General features: G+C 37.5%; 1 protein-coding gene across 7 annotated transcripts in view; it reads right to left on the bottom strand.

The window, feature by feature from the left end:
* LOC138707383 (ligand of Numb protein X 2-like) overlaps positions 1 to 24,987 on the bottom strand; it is a 474,351-nt gene that overhangs the window by 262,914 nt on the left and 186,450 nt on the right. For all 7 annotated transcript variants that reach the window (XM_069836718.1, XM_069836720.1, XM_069836722.1 and 4 more), the window contains one exon: positions 4,537 to 4,851. In XM_069836718.1, coding sequence (XP_069692819.1) covers positions 4,537 to 4,817 — 281 coding nt within the window. In that variant the 5' untranslated portion in view covers positions 4,818 to 4,851. The remainder of the gene's footprint in view (positions 1 to 4,536; positions 4,852 to 24,987) is intronic.

Here is a 24,987-nt window from a genome sequence, read left to right as displayed (position 1 = left end):
TATTTGATCCCTGTAAAATTTTATGTAGACTACTGGACTGTACCCGAGCACGAGCATATGCTCATTTCGGGTATCTATTCACATGTATTCATTTCGAATATAAATTGTAAATAAATTTGAATTTGAATCTCCACATAGCACGTTTCAAATTGTACAATTTCTAAATTTTTTTTCACAAAGTTACTTATACTGGCCTTAAAAAACTAAATCACTGAAAATGTATGCCTACATTGAAATAATATGAGAAAAGTTTAACATGACTCAACCAATTGTAGACTACACTATTAATAAAATATTGTTTTCCTCCAAATCTTGATTTTGGCGCTTGGCCCATTATATATTTTCACTCTTCAATTATCCGGCACTTGACACTGCAATCCAACGAAATATATGTGCTTAGTTCACTTACTGTTTACTTTATCTTTAAAAGAAAGATTTCACTTGTTCCTGGACACAAAAAGACATGGCTAATTCATTTATCTTATCATATTGACCTGTCATTATTCTATATGACGTTACTGTTCCTCTCCGACAGGACATCAGGGGATCATCCCTGAGTTTTTATTGCGATCATTACAGAGAACGCTGACTCACATAAGTATGTAGATCCGAAAAAAGACGTACAAGGAAAGCTAACTTTAGAATAATTGGATGGGATTCATCAGATGTAAAGTAAATGATACAACGCAACTTCATTATTTCTTCTACTTTGGAGTCCCAACCTAGTTCATTCACGCATTCAGTTTTCAATTCCTTCCATGTAAATAGTACGAAAGTCACGTCTTCCAACTCGAACAATTGTTTCGAACATTGGCCTCGGTAGCGTAGTTGATATAGCGCTGGCCTTCTGTGCTCGATCCCGACCAGGTCGATGGCATTTAAGTGTTTAAATGCGACAGGCTCATGTCAGTAGATTTACTGGCATGTAAAAGAACTGCTGCGGGACAAAATTCCGGCACACCGGTGACGCTGATATAACCTCTGCAGTTGCGAACGTCATTAAATAAACCATTATTTTTAAAAAATTAGTTTCGAACTCCGCTTGCAAATCATGTAGTTCCTTTGCAAAGCCTTTGAAACTGTAACATGTTCCATTCCCGCAAATAACCTAACCTCTCCTCAACTGAGACGCGAACATCCTGATCCTTTCTTTGAAATTCTTAATCATATCCACTACCAGAGATTTTTTTTTTTCCTTGCAAGCTAAGATTTACTTCCTTCAGTCTTTTGGTGTTACTTGAAGAAATTACAGCTCCAGTAACCATCCATCCATAATATTTATGCTCGACCATGCCGAAATGTAGTAATTATACACCTGGTAGCAGTCCTTTAATGCATGTCATTAAAGTACACCTATTCATTAAAGTTCAGGTTTTCGAGTATTCTCGGATATGCAATCGAAAGACAACTATCGAAACGCCACGGAGGCTGGAAATCCAATACTGTCGCAGAAGGTTATGTTCTGTTACTATAATAATTAGCGTTAATTGTAAATAATATTCAAATAAATTCAATTTGCCATCTCGTTTTTCAATGTCGAATTCAATTTCGTCCACACCTGTGGAGTAACGGTCAGCGCGTCTGGCTGCGAAACCAGGTGGCCCGGGTTCGAATCCCTGTCGGGGCAAGTTACCTGGTTGAGGTTTTTTCTGGGGTTTTCCCTCAACCCAATATGAGCAAATGCTGGGTAATTTTCGGTGCTGGACCCCGGGCTCATTTCACCGGCATTATCACCTTCATTTCATTCAGACGCTAAATAACCTAGATATTGATACAGCGTCGTAAAATAACCTAATAAAATAAATAAAAAAAATTCAATTTCAAGGTTATATCAAGACTAATGTTTATCTTACTCTCTAGATTATATCAAGGTCGTCGACATTAGTTTCCCGGAAAAAAATCAATACTTTCGCGTCTGCGCACATCTCACAATTTATGAAGTAGGCTATTGCACTCACTCACATAACAATAACATGAATACTTATGAATAATTTCAAGTTAGAAATATGGTCGAGCATAAAAAGTCGTATGAAACTTGCCTATAATGGTAATTAAGACGCTCGTATGAAAATATGAAACTCGCTTGCGCTCGTTTCATAAACATCCTCGCGTCTTAATTACTACCATTATAGGCTCGTTGCATAATGTACTATTATCGTACTGTAACATCAACATAGGAGCTCACTGAATGCTAAATAAGTAAAGCATTCCTCTTATTACGTACAACATTCCGGAAGAGTTTTGGACGGGCGGGACAAGTTCGCTATACGTTGCATAAAAAACTGGGAATATGTCACACAGTCCTACATGATCTTGTTCTCTCTTTTCTTAAACTCAGACTAGTTCTCTCCGCCCATCTCAACTCTTTACGAGGGAGTTCTACCTCTTTGGATTTTGAGGAAAGAAAAATCGTTTCGTGGCGATGGTCGATGTTGCTCTGGATTATAAATGCCAGCACACCAAAGTGAAACAGAGTTGTGATAGCGCTACAAATAGAACTTTTCCTTTAAAAATCTTTAGCTTCCTTATAATAATAATAATAATAATAATAATAATAATAATAATAATAATAATAATAATACAGAAAGTAATAAACTTACAACACAAATTTAGCTACTCTAGGATGCAGTTCAATCTACATCATCGTCGCAGACAAGCGCGAATTTAATAAGTTGGAATATTGGGCCTTCGTATTTTCCTTTCATGTAGAAGTTATGCGTATCCTAAACCAAAATATAGTAAGTGTTTTAGCCAATTTAGTTATTAATAAATTTAAAAACGAGGAACCATACCGGCTATAGCGCAAATTACTCTGGAGCGCGCGTGACAACTAGCTCCTTTACTCCGCACGCCATTTTCTTTTACAAATTGCGGTAATATTTTCTAAAATATTGTTCTTGTAGTAGGTTATTTTACGACGCATTATCAACATCTCAAGTTATTTAGCGTCTGAATGAGATGAAGGGATAATGCCGGTGAAATGAGTCCGGGGTCCAGCATCGATTGTTACCTAGCATTTGCTCATATTGGATTGAGGGAAAACCCCGGAGAAACCTCAACCAGGTAACCTGCCCCAACCGGACGCGGTCAGACGCGCTAACCGTTACTCCACAGGTATGGACCTTGTTCTTATATTGTAGGCCTACAATATTTGTCTTTGTATGTGTGAAGAGAAATTATTAATAGATTGCGTGTGTAGTTTTCCTGTTATTTATGACGTTAGCAGAAGTCCCACATGGACAGGACTTCCAAGAAAAATGCCTGGAAATCTAGCCTATCCTTCTATTGAAAATATTTGTGGCACCCTCAGTTGCACAGTAAACTAATATATTCAAACAACTATTATGTGTATAATAAGAGGACTATAATCACAAAGATTTTGATTCTCATATATTCTTTTCCTTATCTTCGCCTAATCTTAAATCATTATCATTATCATCATCCTCATCCTCATCCTCTTGAAGCAACAACCAACATGACAACAAGTGGGTCCATGTCAACACGAAACGTGCGAATTTCATGATAATTCTTCCGAGATGCATAGAATGATGGCGGTCTGTTAAAAACCACGACAGTGCGCGCCAAGCACACGTAAAAATTTTGGTTTCACGTTGTGCCGCACCACGTTCACGCAGGCGTCATTGAGCGGTTGTTAAAAACCAAGGCTTAATGTGTTGCACCATCGTAAATCGTCTGTGTAAAATGCGCCAAACGGCTGTGGAACACCATTCTCACGAGAGGCACGCCACATTGATTTCGAAAAACTGCGAACATAGCTCTCCCTCACTTGTTCCACGACGCATCACGTGAGCGCCCTGAAGATTTGGTATGGCTAACAGAACAACACTAGTCATACGAAAAGTCTTGTCGCAGGTATTGTTTCTTCAAACCAAAACACAACGAGCACGCTCCGAAACCTGTGAAAGCAGCCATTTTGAAATGAACGCCGCTTGCGCTCGCGGTGATAGAATTCTGTACTACAAGACTGAAACTTGATGTTTTATGTTACAAAATGACATTAAAACCAATTATGCAAGTCTTCTCAATAAATTTTCGTGAGTTTTAAAATTTTTTAAGTTCTTTTTAAATCACTCTGTATTTAATCCTTTATAAACAACAACAGCAACAACTGTGCGGAACATGAACATCACGTACAATACAGCATAATAATAAGGAACAAAGCTTGTACAATACTGACGAAGGATGTAATCTCAATCCGTTCTCTCCGAAAGTAGGGCACGTCGAGGCCAAAAAATGAACGCCATTAACGTGGATAAGTGGAAGGTTAATTAAGTTTTTGTCTCATTTACGGTGGCTAATCCGACATTGTTTTATTCCTTAGGGAAACTACGGAAAAACCATTAGCGGGATAAGTGCATATCGATTTTAAAGACTGAGCGAAATGACTAATAAAAGTCAATGATAAATTAGGCTAATGTCCTTTCCTTAGTGTTTTGTTCTTATTACATCACAGAACAGCATATGTAGGATACACGGCGATCCCTCGGACTCACAGTAATATTTCGTAGGACTCACTTGCGAAGCACGATGCTGGAAGGTGAGCAGATGTGCGCTGTGAGCGGCTTCCTGTCGATGGGACAGAGCTGCTGGACGCGGAGGTAGTTGTTGAGGCAGGCACTGCAGAAGGTGTGCCCACACGGAATATCCAAGGGCATGACGAAGGGCTGAAGACAGATGTGGCAGGTGAGGTCCTCGTCAACTTCCTCCACATAGTCGTACACGTGGGGCTCGTGGGCGGCGTGCGCCTGGCCACACGTGCGACACGCGGCAGAGCCTGAGCGCCGGCCTTTCTCCATTGTGGCATCGCGTTACGCGTCTACCTCATCTCACCTGCAATCAAAGACACGGCAAAAAATCTAAGTATTCCAGATCATTTTTTCCAGTCCCTTTCTGTATCACAAATACTCAGCTAAGCATGTTCAAGGCATTGGAATATTAAATTTAATTTATATGCACAGTGAATCATTTGCTCGCAAGGCAGTGAGTTCAGTTGCCTATGGTAACAAAAACTTTGCTGGTAAAATGAACTTGTTAATGCCAACTGAGTAAAGGTAAATACAAAAAACTCAAACACATTCCTCTAACATTAATGCTATTTTAATTTGGTAGACTACGGTAAGGTGAAAGACAGAATTGTGCTAATGAATATCACAGTGTATGGAGAATGCAGATACTCTGGACGTGAATATTTTCATGGAGTAACATTTAAAAAAACATTTTTCATATAACGAAGCGGCCACATTATCGTGGCTGTTGGAGAACTTTTAATAAAAGATCCACTCGAAAATTCACAAGTCTCACTTTTCATTGGTAATAATCCACCGAGATAAAGACATTGATAACTCATCCAAACTGACAAGGATTATTTTATTATCGGCAATTATCGCTTTCAGCAAAGAAAGTATCAGAATGTGAAAAATTGAGTTCAATGTATATAAATTGAAATATTTCTAACTAAAGTACTACAATTGTTTCAATACTGAATCATTTTTCTCTCACGAGCCGTCTTGGTATCCCAGTTGGCAAAAATATATTACAATTTTTCTCGATGTCACGTTTCCCCACTTCACTCCATCAACTCTCCTCCCATTTCCCATTCCACTATATTCTCCACTTCCCTTGTTTGGTAGATTGCAGTAGTGTTAGAAAGATGGTATCACCAACATAGCCGGGAAGCATAAACGGCTCCTCGTATGAATAATTAATGCACATAAGCAGCAAAGTACTGGAACCGTTGTCATGTGCCATTTTACTAACTCTTTACGAAAACAATTGACAACATTTAATATCATTCTTCACTACAAAACTAGGAGTAATTCCACAATCACATGCACTGTAATTAACTATATCATTACTCTTGCGGTGGCCTTCAGCCTGTCATGCAGGTGGTCCGGGCTCTCGTCTCGGTCAGACCTAGGATTTTTCATCGATCTTGTGGCGAACAAGGTCATAGTTGAGTTCTCCCCATATTAAGTATCTACATAATTCCGTCAAAATTTCTCCATTTTACGTCATCATTCCCCGAATACCGGCTGGCCAAAGGACGAGTGGAGTTACCTGCTCGAAATCTGGGTACACAGCGAACCTTAGTGTGGTCAGCCGGTTTGGGTTTGGGAATGGGACTAGCATGAATGTTAGCGCAATAGATCTCGAAAGGTCGCAGTGCTGAGTCGTAGTGCCTCCTCCCGTAATTTCATTCCATTCCATTGCAACTATATCATTGCTCTCACACACTTGCCATCCTAAAAGTTTTTTGATAGTGTACTTCAACAATTAACTCTGTCGGACATATCATTTACTCATTGTGTTAACCTTAAGTAATCGTTAATTTCTGGCATCGTGGTATTGTAGTCCAGGCCTAAACAAACTACTCTATTCAAGATTCTTTGCGCAATACGGACCCTCTTGTGAGGATACAGAGCTACAGATGCCTCAAACTAGGAAGCTGCCTGGAGAGGGGAAGTAGTAGAGCTAACGGAGGGGGCCCACCTAGGCTCCGATACCCAGGTATAGTCATATTATCTGAAAAGTTGACCTCTTGACAGTGTATTCAAGATGTACCCTCCCTATGCAGCCTTCTCAACTGTTATTAGAACTGAGCTGTACCGTTCTAGTCCACAGTGCACAGTAGTAGGACAGTGGTAGGGGAGAAGTGTCTATGCGCCTGCGCGAACGAGACATCTTGCTAGTTTGAGGCATCTGTAAGTTAAACGTCATCATTGTCCCAGATGGGGATTTTTAAAATATATTTTTCACACTGAATATGAAAGAATTAACATCTGATAGTAGTCTAGGAACAAATTTCCTTCAGGTAAATTTTGTGTAATGCATCACACGTTAATATATGTTTCACCAATTAATATGATATAGGTCATTCGTTACCTCGTGAAACCAATTGGATGAGTGCACTGTAACTCATAGTAAGAACCTTATGGCGGTCATAAGTAAGCTAGATAGCTGCAAGTGGAAACATAGCGAGAGAGGGAAGCAACCGAGTCCACTTTTTCTTTCACTCACGCGCAAGATGACGAATGGCCTAGATCAGCCGTGGCGAAAATGTGACTCACGAGCACATTGTGGCTCGCAATAGTAGCTATGCATTTCTCTTGCTTCCTACCTTCCCCAATCCCCACCCTCCCACCCACTGGAGTCAAACTCCGTTCCATTTGTATTTGTCTCTGACCTGCGAGTGGCATATGTCTCTCTCGAAACCATGTACGAAAGTTCCAAGTAGGATGGGAGGACGCATTTTTTTGCTGTCAATATGATGAGAATATTAAATGTATGATTTGTTCACAAGTATTACGAGGAAAACGGTTGTATAACATAAAACGGCATTATACTACATGTTACTGATGAAACATTAAAAGGTAAAGTATTATTGTTGTTATCATAATCATCATCATCATCATCATCATTTCTGTATGTCGCCCCTTTATCAGCAGATGTACGAATAATGCGGTTAGCTCTTCAATTTGAACTCACTGATTTACTATGTGATGTCAAATGAAAGCTAGATGTAAGGACTTGACAAATGTTGGACTTTCAAATCTTTGCCAAAAAATAAATATCCAAAGCTTCGTTCTTTCGCTTGCTCTGCTGAAGCCATGTTCGGTACAACTTACGTTTGTGAAAAATTATTTTCAACAATTAAAATAGTAAAAACCAAATTTAGATCACGACTGATCAACTACGACTGGCAGTAAGTAACATAATTCCTGATTTTGAAACTTTGTCGCAGAGACATTCTGAAGACAGTTAAATTTTAGGTTGTGATATTGTTCATTTCTTTCTTCGTTACACGTACTAAACATTAGTTTGTAGCCTTGTACTGTATAAAATTATATTTAAGTGCTTGACGTAAGGAAAATGAAAATCCATTAATACGTCAGACAGTTCCTTCACTTCCCCTTCGGGTGTCCGCCTCCCTCCATAGGTGCTATGCACGTTGCAGGTTACACAGTGGCTCGGCGCACAATTACATTTTCGCCACGGCTGGCCTAGATATAGTAGTCGTCAGCACTCGCTGAAATGGGTAAAGAGTAAGTGTAGCCGTCCCGTGTGCCCCGTCGTGCAGTAGGAAGCGGTAGAGAGCATACCCGCTAGCAGCTACGAATGCACCATAGTGCAGTGCGTTCTCCGCGGGTAAGAGACGCTAGCCCCAGATGCTCTGTGCTGATGACCGCTGGCCTAGAATATTTTGCCTACAGTTAAATAAGCTACTTCGTCAATAAATATCCTCACTTTATTGTTCATGACGATGTAAGTGTAGATAAGCCTAGATTAGATTTTAGCAGAGCAGAATCATTAGATATGAATTATTAGGACACACTTCCATAAAGAACTTATAATTGCTCAGAGCATCGAGCGGTATCTACGCAGGTATCACAACACACGACTCTCTGCAAATAAATAAATCTCCTTGTGACTGATTCGATACGGATTATGTGTTTGTAGGAATACTTTCATTCTTAGAAAAACGTGTCATATTATATCCACAAATTGTTGCCTTCAATTCCAATTTAGAATACACCACTACTGCCATCTACAAATATTCAGACAAACAGCGAGAAACATCCGTTATGGCGGACGATCAATTCGGAGTCACGCAAACAAAACTGATGCCCTCTTTTCCGAGACGAAAATGATAATGAAAAAAAAAAAAAAAAAAACAAAAACAAAAGAAAAGTTGTGGAGTGAGCTGCTGAAATGGCGAGGGAAAGCGGAAGAATCCCGAGAGGAGCCACAAACACAGTGCGACTGCACTGTCGCCGGGATAAGGCGTTGTTGCTTTCACTTCACCCAGTCGAGAAGTATAGAGAGAGACCGAAATGATCTATGAATCTAAGCGTCGCGTTTTTCTATTTACAACTACAAGATAATCGAAACAGCCCCTACCGGCCCTTCTCCACCCGCGTACTCCAGGTTCTTGCCATGTCGTTTCCTTTGATTCTGTTCTATCCGAGGCTCCTCTATGGGTTTCGTAACCTGTATAGTTTTCCGGGATGAGGTAGTCGACTTCACTCCCAACCCCCAACCAGGAGGACCAGGGTATCCCTTTTAGTCTGGATCATCTCCTTCGACCTGTCCGGCAAGGGAAGTCGCTTCCGCCGGCATAGCTCTCAGGGCATCTCCCTATTAGTTTTCTCATATTTAGCAGATGCTAATTGAAAGTGATAATGTGCCGAGTGCTTCCTTATGGTCTGATTTAATGTTAAGAGGACCCGGAATTCCAAAAATTGTGAGAAAATCATTATTTTTAGGTGTTAATGTATTACAAAATTAGAAAATTTCCTCTTTGAAATGGTATATTCATTTTTCCTGTAGTTTCATTCTAAGTATTTTCAAATAACTGTCAAAAATATACTGGTCCATTTCAAAAGGGGGCGTGACACGTCTCCTCATTGTCATACAACATTTTAAGTGAAAATCTCAGCGACTAAAATGCAATTGAAACTTTCAACCTCGGTTCCTGTAAGTTTATTTTTTTCAAACATAAGGAATATTTTCCTTTAAACTAGTAGTCGTCAGTACTCGCTGAAATGGGTAACGGGTAAGAAGTGTATCGCAATTTGCACCGTTCTGCAGAAGGGAGAGGGAGGAAGCATACCCGCCAGCAGCCACGGTTGCACGCCAGTGTAATGTCTTATCCGCGGGTAAGAGACGCTAGCCCGAGGGTGCACTGTGCTGATAACCGCTGTTCAAAACTATTGGAGAGCTAAGACCTGAAATTTGCAGGGCTTGTATGTAATGCCAAATTACATCTTCTACATAATCACTTTGTCATATTTCATTACTGGAAATTTTTATACAGTAGAATATAGAGGAAGAAATTATGAAGATTTATTTAGGTACAAAAAATAATACCTTTAAGAAAAATGCAATTATACTCGTATTAAAATTTCTGTGATACAAAGTATTGAAAATATGTAATATACACTACAGTACAAAAATCAGTTTCTGGTGCCTAAGGTTCAAGAACAAATATCTCTGAAAAACCCATCATATGATGCAGACCCCCACGAAAATGCACTTGAAACTTTGAACCTCAATTACCAAAAGTTCATTTTTTTCACACATAAGGAACATTTTCTTCTAAACTATTAGAGCTAAAGACCTGAAATTTGCAGGGATTCCATATAATGCAAAATTACATCTTCTAACATGGCCATTTTATAATATCTCATTAATGAAATATTTCATGTACTGTAATACAGTGAAAAAAAATATATAAAAATTTATTTCATTACAAAAAAAAAGTAATATCTTTAAGAAAAAGTACATTACATAAAAATCCCTATGGTACAAGTATTAAAAATATGTAATGTACTACAGTAAAAAAATCAGACTCCTAGTGTCAGAAGTTTAGGAAAGAATGTTCTTTACATTTAACATTGCAGGATCCCCTTAAAGGACAACATGCAGGCCACTGTACGAACCCGGCTCGGTGTTGATAATAGACCACGCTTGAAAGCTTGTGTAAATTAAGAATGTTGAATTTCTGACACGGCAATTAAAACATTTAGTAGACAAATCAATGTCGAACACTTGGACGTGAAACTAGTAATTTAGTAACAAAATTAAGAATCACTTGTACACAACTTCCCTCCATAGTTTAATGCAAGGAGCATTTTCCTGAAGTATTGTACATTCCTGCTCAAACAATCTGTGCCCTATATGTATACATACACATCGTTCAGTAAATGCTGTCCAAAATGGACAAGACGCAATAGGGTCAATGAATAAACACAAAATTACCTACTCCTGAACGTGCAGTTTTGCCCGAAAATCAAATGGGACACAAAATAGTTCTGCAGGGTACCACTTATAATCGAGTTCAGGTCTGTGAAACTTCGAGTGAGTCTTCTAGCCTTTCTGAAATCATTTAGAGCACATTAGGTCCATACCTGAATTGCGTTCCATTAGGTTCTTTCTATATTTCCCAACTGTAAGTCGAACATCAGGTACCCCAATGGCGAATCTTCGGATACATATAGGTAATGAACCGAACATCAGCCAATCCTCTAATATTTCATACGGCATCCACTCATTCGACGCAACTTACAGTAGGAGATTTGCCAGAACACAGATTCAAGATGCTGACACCGAAATAACTCACTGGAACACTGACGCAGGCAACAAAAATAATAACATTGACTGCTTTCCGCTCTCGTGTACGTTCATAACGTCAATTTTCAATCGACGCGTAGCTGTGGTTGCACCTTCTGGTTGATATTAGCGAAGAGCAATTACAAAATTAATCTATGAACTACGAAGGTGCCCCAAAATAATATTTCCAAGCCGAAATTATCAACTACTGTACAGTATTGGAAAGCGATCTATTCATAGGAAACGTGCGGTTTATCTACAACGTCCAATGGTAGAAGCGAGATACGGATGAATTTTCCAAACCCAGCAATTCATTAACGGTCACCAGGTATTACAATGCCCGCATGTCATCTCCACCCGTAGGCACAATTGTAAGAACATTTTCTACTAGGCCTGTATGAAATAGAAAGTGCTGCTGAATTCTGAGAGGGAAGTGTCACTGCAGCCAAGCCCAGTCGAGGAAAAGAAAAATTTGCACTCTTAGTCCTAGTACTTTTGTACATTAGTGATAATGTATTTCTCTGAAAGAGACCGTGTTCTTTCCCATTTACGTTTATTTTAAACTTGTTGTGGACTATTTTTACCCAAGACCGTTTGAGACCTCCGGAAAACTGCACGGTACTTCAAAACTTAGAACTATTACCCGACTTGGGCTTATAGTACAGCGCGCTCTTTACGATACGGCATATTACACATGTTTTCCGCATAGGAAATTCTCTTTGCAGGGCAGTACATACGGAATAATAAGCAAACATTATATACCGGTAACAGGCTCGTAACTGAAACTCAAGACTGTTATAATTATAAGTACTAAGGCCGTGTCCACACACACTAGGGAGCTTTGGACATGTATGCTTGAAACCCGACTAATTTTCTAAAAACCATGACGTCACGGTGTAGCACTGAATTAAGAAGGCAATGTCCTAACGTAGCTTCATTACGAGTTATGTGGAAAAATAAGTGCTTAATATAATACAATAATGTTTAAAACATTGTAAAGAAGTTACTAACATTGTCAATGTTCAAAGCTAACATTACTTCATTTCCAAAGCATCTTCAGATTTCATAACCTCAATTGCTGATGAGGTATCCATGTTTGTTTAGTGAACAAGTCATCGATCAAGCAAGCATTTTCGTTTACTAGCTACTACGGACTTGATTGTTATGCACTAGGCCTATGTAGATTTGGATCATGACTTCTGACGTCATCTATCTAGTTCACTTCATCGAAAAATGTTGCTTTGAGACACGGCCTAAGTATACCTGCGTGAATATGCGATCACAGATATTCCTAACAATCCTGTCATTTTTCTGAAACTTTGATAACGGTGTTACGGACTACAAACCAATGACATCACTTACTTCCACATCTCTATCTAATTCAAGACTAAGGTGAATGGCGCAAAGTACCTACACAAGTAGGGCGTTTAATTTTTATGTGAATAAATGTTAATTATAGGCAACTTTCTCTTACAAGCATGTGAGTTGTATGAAAATGCTACTTATTTCATGTGACATTATTTGCTACCATTACTGTGTGGCCTATTAAAACAATATAAACATGCATGTTACACTTTGCCGAGCGGCATCGCCTCGGACTCCCATTAGGGAGGGTCGGGTTCAAATCCGGAGGTCGGTCAGTCTTTGTGTCTGTCTGTATCTGTGTGTTTTTCCCTATGCACAACTGATCCCTCCATTGCCATGCCTCGTGTGAGATCAAAATAATTATCCCTCCCCAATGGGCACTGACTTCTATGACCCAGAAAGGAGATTAAACAAGGATAAAGAAAAAATTACATATATACAGAGTGTAACAAAATATATGTTACAAGGTTCGGTGGTAGGTAGATGGGTACTATATCATCATATTTTGTTAAACCCACGTCCAGAAACGCTTTGTTTACGTGCTAGCGTCTCTGAAATGTGGAGGAGGACGTAGGCAGTACGTATCACAAAACCTACTGATCACTGATGACCATCGAATAGGTCCGTACCTCATACCTCTGCGTTTTAATGGTCTCTATTACCTAGTATTTCTGCGACAAGTCTTGCCTTTGGAAATCCGCCGTGCGATGTGGTTCCAGTATGATGGCGCTCCAGTATATTTCGATCATGAGGTACGCGGCCACTTGAATGACACCTCTGGCAACAGATGGAGACCCAATATCCTGGCCCCCTCGCTCACCTGACCTGACACATTGGATTTCTTTTTTGGAGGGATACATGAAAACCCTGGTGTACGAGACACAAGATCTTGTGGCACGAATTCAAGTAGCAGCTGGAGTCATCCAATATATACCAGGAATCTTTCCAAGAGTTCGACATGACATAACCAGGCGATGCACAAAATGTATCGAAGTTGGTGGCAGCCATTTGAAACACCTTCTGTAGTTCATTAAAATGCTGTTTACTTACAGTATTTCAATTGTCATTTTTACTTTCTCCCTCTCCCTAGTTTTTGTGATCTGTACTGCCTACGTCCTCCTTCACATTTCAGAGACGCTAGCACGTAAACAAAGCGATTCTGGACATGGGTTTAACAAAATATGATCACATGGTACCCATCTATCTACCATCGAGCCTTGTAACATATTTTTTACACCCTATATATATATATATACAAACTGTCAGAATACTTGGAGAAATGCGTCTTAAAATGTGAAATCATCAAGAAAAGGGTAACAAGAAAAATTCCAGTGAAATTCAATACATATTACCGAAAGTGAGCATTAACTATCTCTTGCATCTGGGTCATTCCATCGTTCCGGACGTGACGCCGGGACTACATTTTTTGGGTTAAACCCGTTAATTACGTTCATTTCTGTGATATTTTCTCAGGGAAAAAAACGTGGCAGATGTTCTTGAATCTGCCCTCTTTTGATTGAGACAAAAAAAAAATAACTTTTATGATAAGATGGCGACGGAAATTGGGGTCAAACTTTCGTTCCGGACATGACACATTTCAGACACGTATATTTTCTCTTTTAGAGTAACCTTAAATCTCTGAGAAATTTTAAAGATTTTTCAAATGAAAAAAAATATGGGACGTTACTCATTCTTCAAGGTTTATTTTAACGCTTTTCGGAACATTATCCCAAGGGAACTTCGACAGAAAAGAAATGAAACGTGAGTTCCGGACATGATGCGAGAAATCCGTTCCGAACATGCCATTACATTAGAAAAGTTATAAAATTGTATATATTTCTTAACATGCAGTTATATATTACATAAAGATTACACTAACAAAGTGAAAAACCTGACTCAGGTGTGTACAATTAAAAAAAACACTTTTATTAACAAATTAGATACTTCAAATGCATCATTGACGTATGAATTTCAATTACTTTCAATAACTCGACTATCATACAGTAATTACTCTAATATGTATTACTGTATTATTCGCAAATTTCAGGACTACAAATTCACTGTAAATGTTATGGCTTATTTTATTTAAAATAAAACTATACTGGTTTTAAGTTAATTTTTTCAAATATTAACCTACTTAACATTACTTCAAACGCCAGATATTCATGTTTTTGCCGAAACTACCGATAAGTGAGGCTTTTATGTTCGACAGATTAGTTTGTACACATTCTGTATTGCAGATGTTGAGAACAAATCCCCGAACTTTTACTGCTGGACTGCAAATCAGGCAGGTCGAGGAGCAAAAGACCTAGAGTGGCTTCAGCTCTTACAAATTATATGAAGCTGTCTCACTATATGAATATTTTCAGACGGATGTGCAGACCAAAATCGAAATTGCATTGTTGTGCCTGCTCTCTAGTGGTGGCTTCTGCAAAAATCACCGCAATCTGTGAAAGAGATATGTATGATTTTTCCTGGTCGAGGCCATTCATATCTCCCGGCGGACAGGGCGTTTGGCATATGCGAAGGCACACTGAAGTGAAGACTACCACAATTTCTATCGTAATGTGGGCAACGTTTCTGCTCTGGGGATAGATGAGAAAGTACAAGACTTCAAGGCATTTACCTCCAAAGTTCATAAGCTGAAAGAGAAAAGGGTACGTCTGATGAAGATGAAGAAAATAAAGGCAGACAAAACGAATGTAAATGTAGCAATGAATGTGTCATATCGACTTGATCATTCTAGACGTCCGAAATCATTGTTAAAGAGACATTGTCTTGTGGAAGATATAACTCAGCCCTTGAACATGCCATTTTGCCCAGGTAACGTGAAAACTGCAAAGGAGGCTGATGTGAACTGTTTGTTGAAACAAAGATTTGAAAATGAGTGGAGGAACATGCCAGAACTTCAGTTTTACGCAAACATTATTGATTATCAGGAAAACAACACAAAATGAAGAGCAAAATGAAAGATGTGATTATCTTGATGAGGAAGAAGGTTTTAGAATATATACCTTTTTCTCTTGGGTTTTGATTTGCTTGTGAAGATCAATGAAGCATAAGTCATAAATTTTGGACCATTAATTCATTAACAATCACTGTAACATGTACCGGTACGAGTTAATTTTGATTTAGCAGACTTCATTTCCTAAAATACATACTTGTATTTCGTTAGCTTCCGTTTCAAAATCTGTTTTGTCCACCCGTATGAAACAAAACAAGTTAAGTCCGTCCGATATTTTTTGGGGAGTTCCGGTTATTCATAATTTAGATACAACTTATTTTCCGCGCTAGTCATTTTGCTATCACGAAAGAGTCCTTTTTACAACAGTGGTTTCTTTTAATTTTTTATCCACAAAATTAAGCCGTAGAAGTTTTTCGTCTTTTCTGAAAATTTATTATTTGTGGACTTAACTGGTTTTGTTTCGGAGCTCCTCGGTTGTCAAATATTCGTTCATGAAATTGAACCCCTGTTTTAAGTGTGAGGCAGCTCCCTCGAGAAAAAATTAAATGTTTCAATCTTACTCCATTAGTTTGAATTCAAGATCTGTGATTGTGTAGTCAATGAACAAAGATACTGCAAGCTTGTCATAAGATGAATAATCCGACACTATGTATCATTCAGCCACACTGCAGTCGTGAAAATTGAAATTTGATCCTGACACCATGCGCAATTTGTACCTCATCTTTGTACTGGACTGCGCAATCTACCTGTAGGCCTATTACCACGTTTTCACCATCAGCCCAATTAGATTACGGCCTTAACTCTGCCAGCTAAAATAAACCATTATTATTATTATTATTATTATTATTATTAATTACGAATTTTCCTTAAATGTAATGACTGTCGTTTAGTCACAAACCAGTGAATGATGACCTTCGGCAGCAACGTTTTCAATATATCCACAACATCACTTAAGGTACCATTTCTTGCTACTTTTACTGTTTCCCATCTTTAAAAACCTAGCAATTCTTCCGAATTAACATATTATGTATCGACAAGAGTTTGGCTATATTTATACTAAAAAATTTTCAATGTTTTCTCTGCTCACAGACGGACAGTGGACTAAACTAAAGAAAAGATCAGTTTAATTTATTTTAATGTGTCGTATATTGTTTCATTTCTTTTCCATTTTTCTTTAATTTGATTTCTTTTTCTGTTATTTGATACTGGGTTTAAATATTACGCATTATTAATTTTGGATGTGTAATTAACTCACAACAGAAGTATTTCTCCTCCTATTTCTCTTTAAATGCAAGTTTCTTTGAATTTATTATTGGTTTCGATAATGACACACTGGAAACAATCAAATCCACTACTGATCCTTGAACACCGCACACCTTGAATGAACAAGTGATGTATAAGGGAAAGTGAGAAGTGATATTATCGCAGCATTAACATGATTCTATTTAAATAAACACGTTAGTACGACGCAATTACGCTGTCTCGAAACTCAATGAAGAATTTTCGTTCCGGACATGACGCACTTTCAATTCACAAAAGTGACATTAAATGAAAAAAAAATAAAATAAAATAAAAATAGCTTATATCGTTTTTGATGACAAATTAGGCCTCCATTTTCTAAGAGGAAATAAAGTTTAAAGGAAAAAAATAAAACGGTTAACTTTTTATAGAGAAAAAAACTCCATTTCGCTCCGGACATGCGCAGTAGAGCAGGCTTTAGATATCAACGACTGAAATTGCAATCCATAAAATTTTCGAATCAAACTGACACTCTAATAACAATGAAAACATTAAAGTTCCTTGCGAACTTGGTCCCGTTATTAAGTCGTAATTCCTAAGCATTATATGATCAATTAAATTTAATGCATTTTTGTCAACTTTCGCAATTAAATTACTTCGACTACAATTCTTCCAATTTACTTCAATATCCGTTTTCCCATATAAAAAGGGTTTTCATATACGAAAAGTAGAGAATTTGAGGATTTCATACAAGTATCACATGATGCGGTTTGAATAGTTTCGCAAATGGACATGGAGGTCACCGTCAGATAGCAGCGGGCTGCAGTGAGGGAAGTTGCGTGGTGTAGAACTACAGTACTAGAGTCCTGCAAAACCGATTGAAAGCCGAACAAACTTGCATAGCGCTACTGAACGCCTGGCTTTATGGGCAGTATGCAAAGTACATCTGCTTGCGTACTGCCTCAGTATTCGGTTTAACGTGTATTCGAGTTGATTCGATCTCTCTGTGGGTGGACGGCTCTGGCGTATAAAATGAAGATCACAGTGAACCATCCAGATATTATAGCTGCGGATCATCAAGAGGAACAAACAGCATGCAGCGTGAAACTACAGACGTTGTAAAGCGTAAATTGCAGAAAAAAAACTTTCGATATCCACAAATTAAACCAAAGGTCCCGAGTTCGATACCCGGCTCCGGAACAATTTTTCCCTCGAAATTATTCAAATCAACTTTACAGGGAGTTATACCTGAAATCTTGATTTGCAAACATATTTTTGTAATTAAACAAATATCCTTCAATATTATTACTCTGTTTGTAGAGCCTACTGAGAAAATGTTAAAAAGTTATTGTATGATGAAATGTACCTGGTGTTATTTGGAGATCGTATTTTCTTCCTCCTTACCATTTCTTTCTGGTGAGATTTGTGTTCTAAATAATTCGCGATCTTACATTAACTTATGTAATATCGATCATTGGATTACACAAATCGAACAAGATTCAGTCAATATGTGACGAGAAAGAGTTACGACGTAATCAAATGATGAAGTTATGACGTATACTGTTTAACACTGGTATGGAAAAACGCTAGCTATATAGCGTTTATTGGTAAGAAAAATATACATGGCTTGTGCACGTCTTGTTCTGTGAAAAACTATAACATTGTTTAACATATCTATAAGCAGCTTTCATTTGTAAAACTCTAAAAGTTTAAAATATAAACGATACTTATAAAGTTACGGCAAGTTCAGAATAATAAAGAAAATATATGTGTTATAGTGTCGAATGAACTGTAAGAATATTGCAAACACTTTTTTTTTCAATAAGACAACGTAAATTTCTTTGTTACTCCGGTTGTGTACTCGAAAAACGTTATTTTCATGTAAATGCGCCTGATCTGTCTACTCTGCAATACATCAGGCGTAATCGCTCGACAACCGAGTTATTCGGCCCGATGTTCATCGTAGCCGGTTGAGCTCCCGACCGGACGAATCTAAACCGGTTGTGTGCGCAGTTTTGCAGGTCTCTATACAGTACAGTGTTGGCTGGTCTGGGAGCATGCTGTAATAATCCATAATCAGTATCTAATAAATATTATTTCATTGTAGCTAATACCTATGATAATTTTAATTCCAGTTAATACAACAACTATGACAGAAATGAGTGCAGGATGTTCCAAACGAAGGTCATCGAAACCTACAGTTTTCCATTTTGAGTGGGAGGAGATGTTACGATTACTTACGGAAAGAGATGGAAATGTAAAATGCCTAATTTGTAATAAAGCGCTTAACAGATGAAGAAATACAATTTCAACGACATCATACTGCTTGCCATGTAAGTGAATATCAGAAATGTGAGAGAGCAGCGCGTTTAGAAGTGATAGAAGATATTTTAATTGGTTTATTTTACGACTCTGTCAACTGCGATGTCTGAGTGAAACGAAGTTGATAATGCCGCCGAAATGAGTCCAGGGTCTAGCCCGAAATTTTCCCAGCATTTGTTCTTAATGTGTTGAGGGAAAACTCCGAAAAAACCTATCTAGATAACTTCTCCCAACAGGACATGAACCCGGGCCCGCTCGTTCCACGGTTAGACATGCTAACCGTTTCTCCACAGCGGTGGACGATAGAGCTAAAGATTTTGATGGTAATTGTTCAGTTTCTATGTAGAAAAATATTTCTTAGGAATTAGTTATTAAGTCAGTTCATTCAGTGTTTTGCCAAGGGCAGGTCTTTCACTGCAAACCCAGCTTTCTCCAGTCTTTCCTATTTTCTGCCTTCCTCTTTCTCTCCTCATACGATCCATATATCTTAATGTCGTCTATCATATGATATCTTCTTCTGCCCCAAAATCTTCTCCCGTTCACCAATCCTTCCAATGCATCCTCCAACCAATTCCTTTTCCTCTTCCTGATCAGTCTCAGCATCATTCTTTCTTCACCCACTCTGTCCAGCACAGCTTCATTTCTTATTCCGTCTGTCTACTTCACATGTTTCATTCTTCTCCATATCCACATTTCTATTCGTTTCTTTTCACTTCGTCGTAATGTCTATGTTTCTGCACCATACAATGCCACATTCCATACAAAGCACTTAACTTGCCTGCTCCTTAGTTCTTTTCCCAGAGTTCCGCAGTAGATGCTCCTTTTTCTATTAAAAGCTTCCTTCATTACATAATTAATTAAAATTACATATGGTTCATTTAACGAAGCTCGTAACTGCAGAGGTTATATCAGCGTCGCCGGTGTGCCGGAATTTTGTCCCGCAGGAATTCTTTTACATGCCATGACATGCATTTAAACACACTTAAATGCCAACGACCTGGGCCGGGTTCGACCCCGCAATCTCGAGCTTAGAAGGCCAGCGCTATACCAAGTACGCTACCGAGGCCGACTATATATCCTAGAATATATCCTATATTATTTTTATTGCAACAAATTCAGTCATGATTATTATGAAGCTTGGAAAATAATATTATGTATCCTAGGACAGTGAGGCGCACCTGCCAGAGTTCACCAAGGGAGGCGCGATAATTTACCGAAATTGTAAAATATGCATTATATTCGAAACAAAACAAAACTGCTCAGTAATAATATTTTTCTTTTCATTGGTATTTGATAACAATTAGATGCATGGGAAATGCTCTCATGACTCAGTGGCGAGCAGCATTAGTGACTTGTATCACCAAGTGTAGTGAGGTTTACAACCTTGTTCCACTGCGTCTATTTGCCATTTGAGACTTTGCAGTTCGTGAGTGTGCTATCCCAATGGATAACTTTTCAAATACCGATACGTATAAGAAACGTGAACTGGACAAGGCTGAACCTAGTGTTTTCGAGCAACCAAAACTGAAGTACAGGAAATATGACGAGAGGTATTTGGGCTTCGGTTTCATCTGTAGCTACTACTGTCAGAAATGAAGAAATACCTCAATGTGTCATTTGTATTAAAGTTTTGGCAGCAGAGTATGCTACCTAATAGGTCTAACATGAGCGACATTTTGAGATTGTATACAGCAATTTACAAGATAAGGATCGATAGTGCTTTCCCCGTAAAGCAACGGAAACAAAACGACATAAAAGTGCATTTTCTCAACAAGTATCCGTGCTCAAAAAATCACTATTAGCATCGTACAATGTAGCATATTGTGTGGCACGTTGCAAGAAATCCCCACACCATAGCTGAAGAACTGATTCTGCATTCAGAAATTGATAAGGTTGCCTTTCGCAAATTCTTATCTTTATGAAACTATATTTTCACCCTTGGCAGTGATCAAGTCCAAATACAGATCAAGAATAAATCTTCAGAATGAGATGCGCATTGCCATTTCAAAATTTGAACCCAGATTCGATAACCGTGTGAAACCAAGGAAGCTCATACAATCCACTGATTTGGTTGAACATTATGCCAGGAGCCAGTTAGTAACATCTGTTTTTCTGTTTTTGCTACAGTTTGTGATTTTTCCATCGTTAAGTGAATTGACAGCGCAACTGATAAACATTAAAAATGTATATTTTTCTAACTTTAATAACTCATATTTCATATTTCAAGTGTATCAACAGTAAATAAACGTATGAAAGATGCTTTTGTCTTTCATTATCGCATATTAAAAGTTAACTGTCAAGAGGGGAGGCGTCTGCTGCTTTCCGAACCTCAGAGGATCCACGACAGCAAAAAGTTTGATAACCCCTATCCTAGGATATACCGTATATTATCGTTTATTGCAACAAATTCAGTCATGATTATTATGAAGCTTAGAAAACAATATTATCATATTATATATGCTGGGATATACCCTATATTATCGTTTATCGCAACAAATTCAGTCATGATTCTTATGAAGCTTAGAAAACAATATTATCATATTATATATGCTGGGATATACCGTATATTATCGTTTATTGCAACAAATTCAGTCATGATTATTATGAAGCTTAGAAAACAATATTATCATATTATATATGCTGGGATATACCCTATATTATCGTTTATTGCAACAAATTCAGTCATGATTATTATGAAGCTTAGAAAACAATATTATCATATTATGCTGGGATATACCCAATATTTTTGTTTATTGCAACAAATTCAGTCATGATTATTATGAAGCTTGGAAAACAATATTATCAACAGTAATCTCACTAGACGTTTTGATTTATCTAGAGAAAATCAAAACTCGAGTGGGATTTAATTGACTATTACACGATTAGAAGAAAGTATATAAAGATTAGAAGTAACGAAGTACTCCAATACAATAAAATATTAATTGACTTACGAAAATACAACTGTCTTCAAATGTATTATTGTACCATCTCAACATTACAAATATTACGCTAGATGCATGCTAGATGGCAGTAGTGAGTTATGATTACTAGCAATGCCTTCTCGTCGAGAAGTTCTCGATCTATACACGATGGCAATGTTACTAGTCAAGAAGGCTTTGTTGATTCAGTTTCATTTTTATTAAAACAGTTGCATTGCACTTCAATTATCCGAATCCCAGTAATCAACGTCACTTGACAGATGATTTTCAATAAATCTTAATATTAAACAATCTCTGATACGTGACTATCCATAATATCATATAGCAGAAGCTATAACATAACCTAGCTAATATACACAAGTGTTAGAAAAGTTTTAATTAACGACGATGACATAAAAAATAAACATGAATAATTTTAAAAGGAATTATTGAATGTACAACTTTCAAATTTGAATGTGGTTGGCGGTTCAATTGATGTTATATTGGACGTGTGCGTAATAGAAGTGGAACTCGTTGATTTAGGCCTACATGGTGTATTCAACTTATTCAGGATTTCCGAATGGTGCTCTTCATTTATTTTTAAATCGGATTTCAGAAGATGCATAGGTATGATCAGTGATTTTTATTAATTCCTCTCTTGAATGCCAATGCGAGTCATATTTGAAACTGCTGTCCATCGACTGGAGTGGTTTGTAATTATATATATATATATATATATATATATTTTTTTTTTTTTTTTGACGTCCAGACCAGCGCAGTTTCAAATGTTGGCAAACAAGGAAACAAATGCTAGGGACGCGATAAAATTAAACAAATGCTAGGGACGTGATAAAATTAAACAAATGCTAGGGACGCGATAAAATTGTGCGATAAGCAGCCATGATTGGTTGAAATACGTCCTTTCGTACCGTTTTATTGGTCAAAAGTAGTATGACGTAGTAAGAGTGTAATAGTCATATTAATATCCTAGGATATACCATATATTATCGTTTATTGCAACAAATTCAGTCATGATTATTATGAAGCTTGGAAAACAGTATTATATTAATATCCTAGGATATACCATATATTATTGTTTAATGCAACAAATTCAGTCATGATTATTATGAACGTCAAAAGTAAAGTCCTTACGATTTTCGGTTAGACAGAGTTTGTATTGATAGATCCTTGCACACAGCATGAAGTGATACAGACTAACTTCAAGTGCGAGGCATGTGCTTCGTCTGTTAATTTGTTTCTCAAATCACACAATATTGAATAGTCTGTACTTTAGTGCACATTTTGCAACTTCTTTTAATTCGTTCGGCAATAGGGCCCTCAGGTGCTTTCTTGAGAGTGTTACTTCTTCCATCACGCTGATACTGGATTGTAGTTTGTTTATGGCTTGGAAATATCCTCGAAATTCTGTTAGATAAACAACGTATTGTCTTCTAATTGTGCAGATATCAAAGGTTTCACTGTTTTCACTGCAGCACACTCGTCGTCATCAAATAGACTATTATCTGATAATTTTGAGAATGATAAAGTACTGCTTCTACCCAGTGACTGGGTGTGGAGGCAAGGGAATTTCAAGTGTATTTTCCTTGAATATTTTTATTCCGTATGGAACCTTTAGAAATGTCTTTTTGACATTACAGACACAACTGTCCATCCTACTGCAACATATGGAGCCAACATGACAGATCACCTATGACTCCAAGCAGATACACGACTGAGTTGTGACGTTCAACTCCTAAGCATGACATTAGGTTTGTTCGCACAGCAGTTCCAAACTGGTTTGAACAGTTCCGGTCATGCGCACATGGATTTTACTGTTCGCAACGCGCAAACTTCAGACTCAAACTGTTTCTGACTAATAGTCACACGTTCGTACAGCATGTCAAACTGATCTCAATCGATTCCTGACAGTCAGAATTGATTTCCGAATCAAGTGCAAACTAATCTCAAATCATAGATGACGCATGCGCATCAAGATAGTTTTGTCATTGTTTTCTGCATGTTACTTACAACATAACCTATACGAATATGCCCTAAATAAATAATCAATTGTATTTTAGTACTGTTGTTTCCGTATAATTGTCATTTTTCAGGAAGGTAATACTAGATATAAGCGTGCGTACTATTCTAAAGTTTTACGGCATAAGTTATAAGCGTACAATTATTTTTTATTCAATAGCTGTAACATTTAATTCTCTTGATACGTCATGTCAAGCTAGTTTTATTTAATTTATTAAAACAATACATAGTATAGACGAAGTTAATGTTCTTTTGTTAATTTAGTTCACTTTTAAAACAAAATCCACAATTTGTGATTATGAGTATGCTCTTGATAAAGAATAACGCTTTACTTCAGAATACCGCGTAAGTACTGATGTATGTACAATGACTGTCAATTAAAACTAAACTATACTTCAGAATACCGCGTAAGTTACTTATGTAGCAAGACTGTGCAAATTGAAAATAATTTAAAAACGTGTTTTTTTAATTGGTGGTACAGGGGTAGATAAATAAATAAATAAATGCTTAAAAAAATATGTCTTGCACCAATGATAAAATAACGACATATAGGTTATGTACTTACGTGGTATTATTCTGACGTCGTTTCCAGATTAATTGTAACAAAATTATTTTCCGGAAATGTTTTAAAATAGAAGTTAGGCTAATTTAGGCCTGTACTAGTTCTTATTCAAACACTTATAGTGATAACGATATGGAATATAATGGGGATGAGTTAGACTTGGTGGAATTATCTGAGGAAAGAGACAGGCCCTAAAATGAATGTTAGTTTCAACATATCCCTAGAAACAATAACAGCGAATTTATTATTTCTGTGTAACCCACCATGTAGCAGAGAATCTCTCTTTACAATATTTTAAATAATTGATTCTGCTGTCGTAAGTTCAAATACGTATCTAGACGGGCAGTGGTTCCAACCAGTTTGGAAAGCGTTCGTACAGCTCAAATCACGGATGGTTTGAAATTGGTTTTCAAACCGATCATGCGCATTAGGTGAAATTGGGACAGATT

Source organism: Periplaneta americana, chromosome 10 (assembly GCF_040183065.1).
Source record: "Periplaneta americana isolate PAMFEO1 chromosome 10, P.americana_PAMFEO1_priV1, whole genome shotgun sequence".
NCBI classification, from domain to species: domain Eukaryota; kingdom Metazoa; phylum Arthropoda; class Insecta; order Blattodea; family Blattidae; genus Periplaneta; species Periplaneta americana.
Note: the sequence above shows the minus strand (reverse complement) of the source record. Positions and strands in the feature narration are given on the sequence as shown.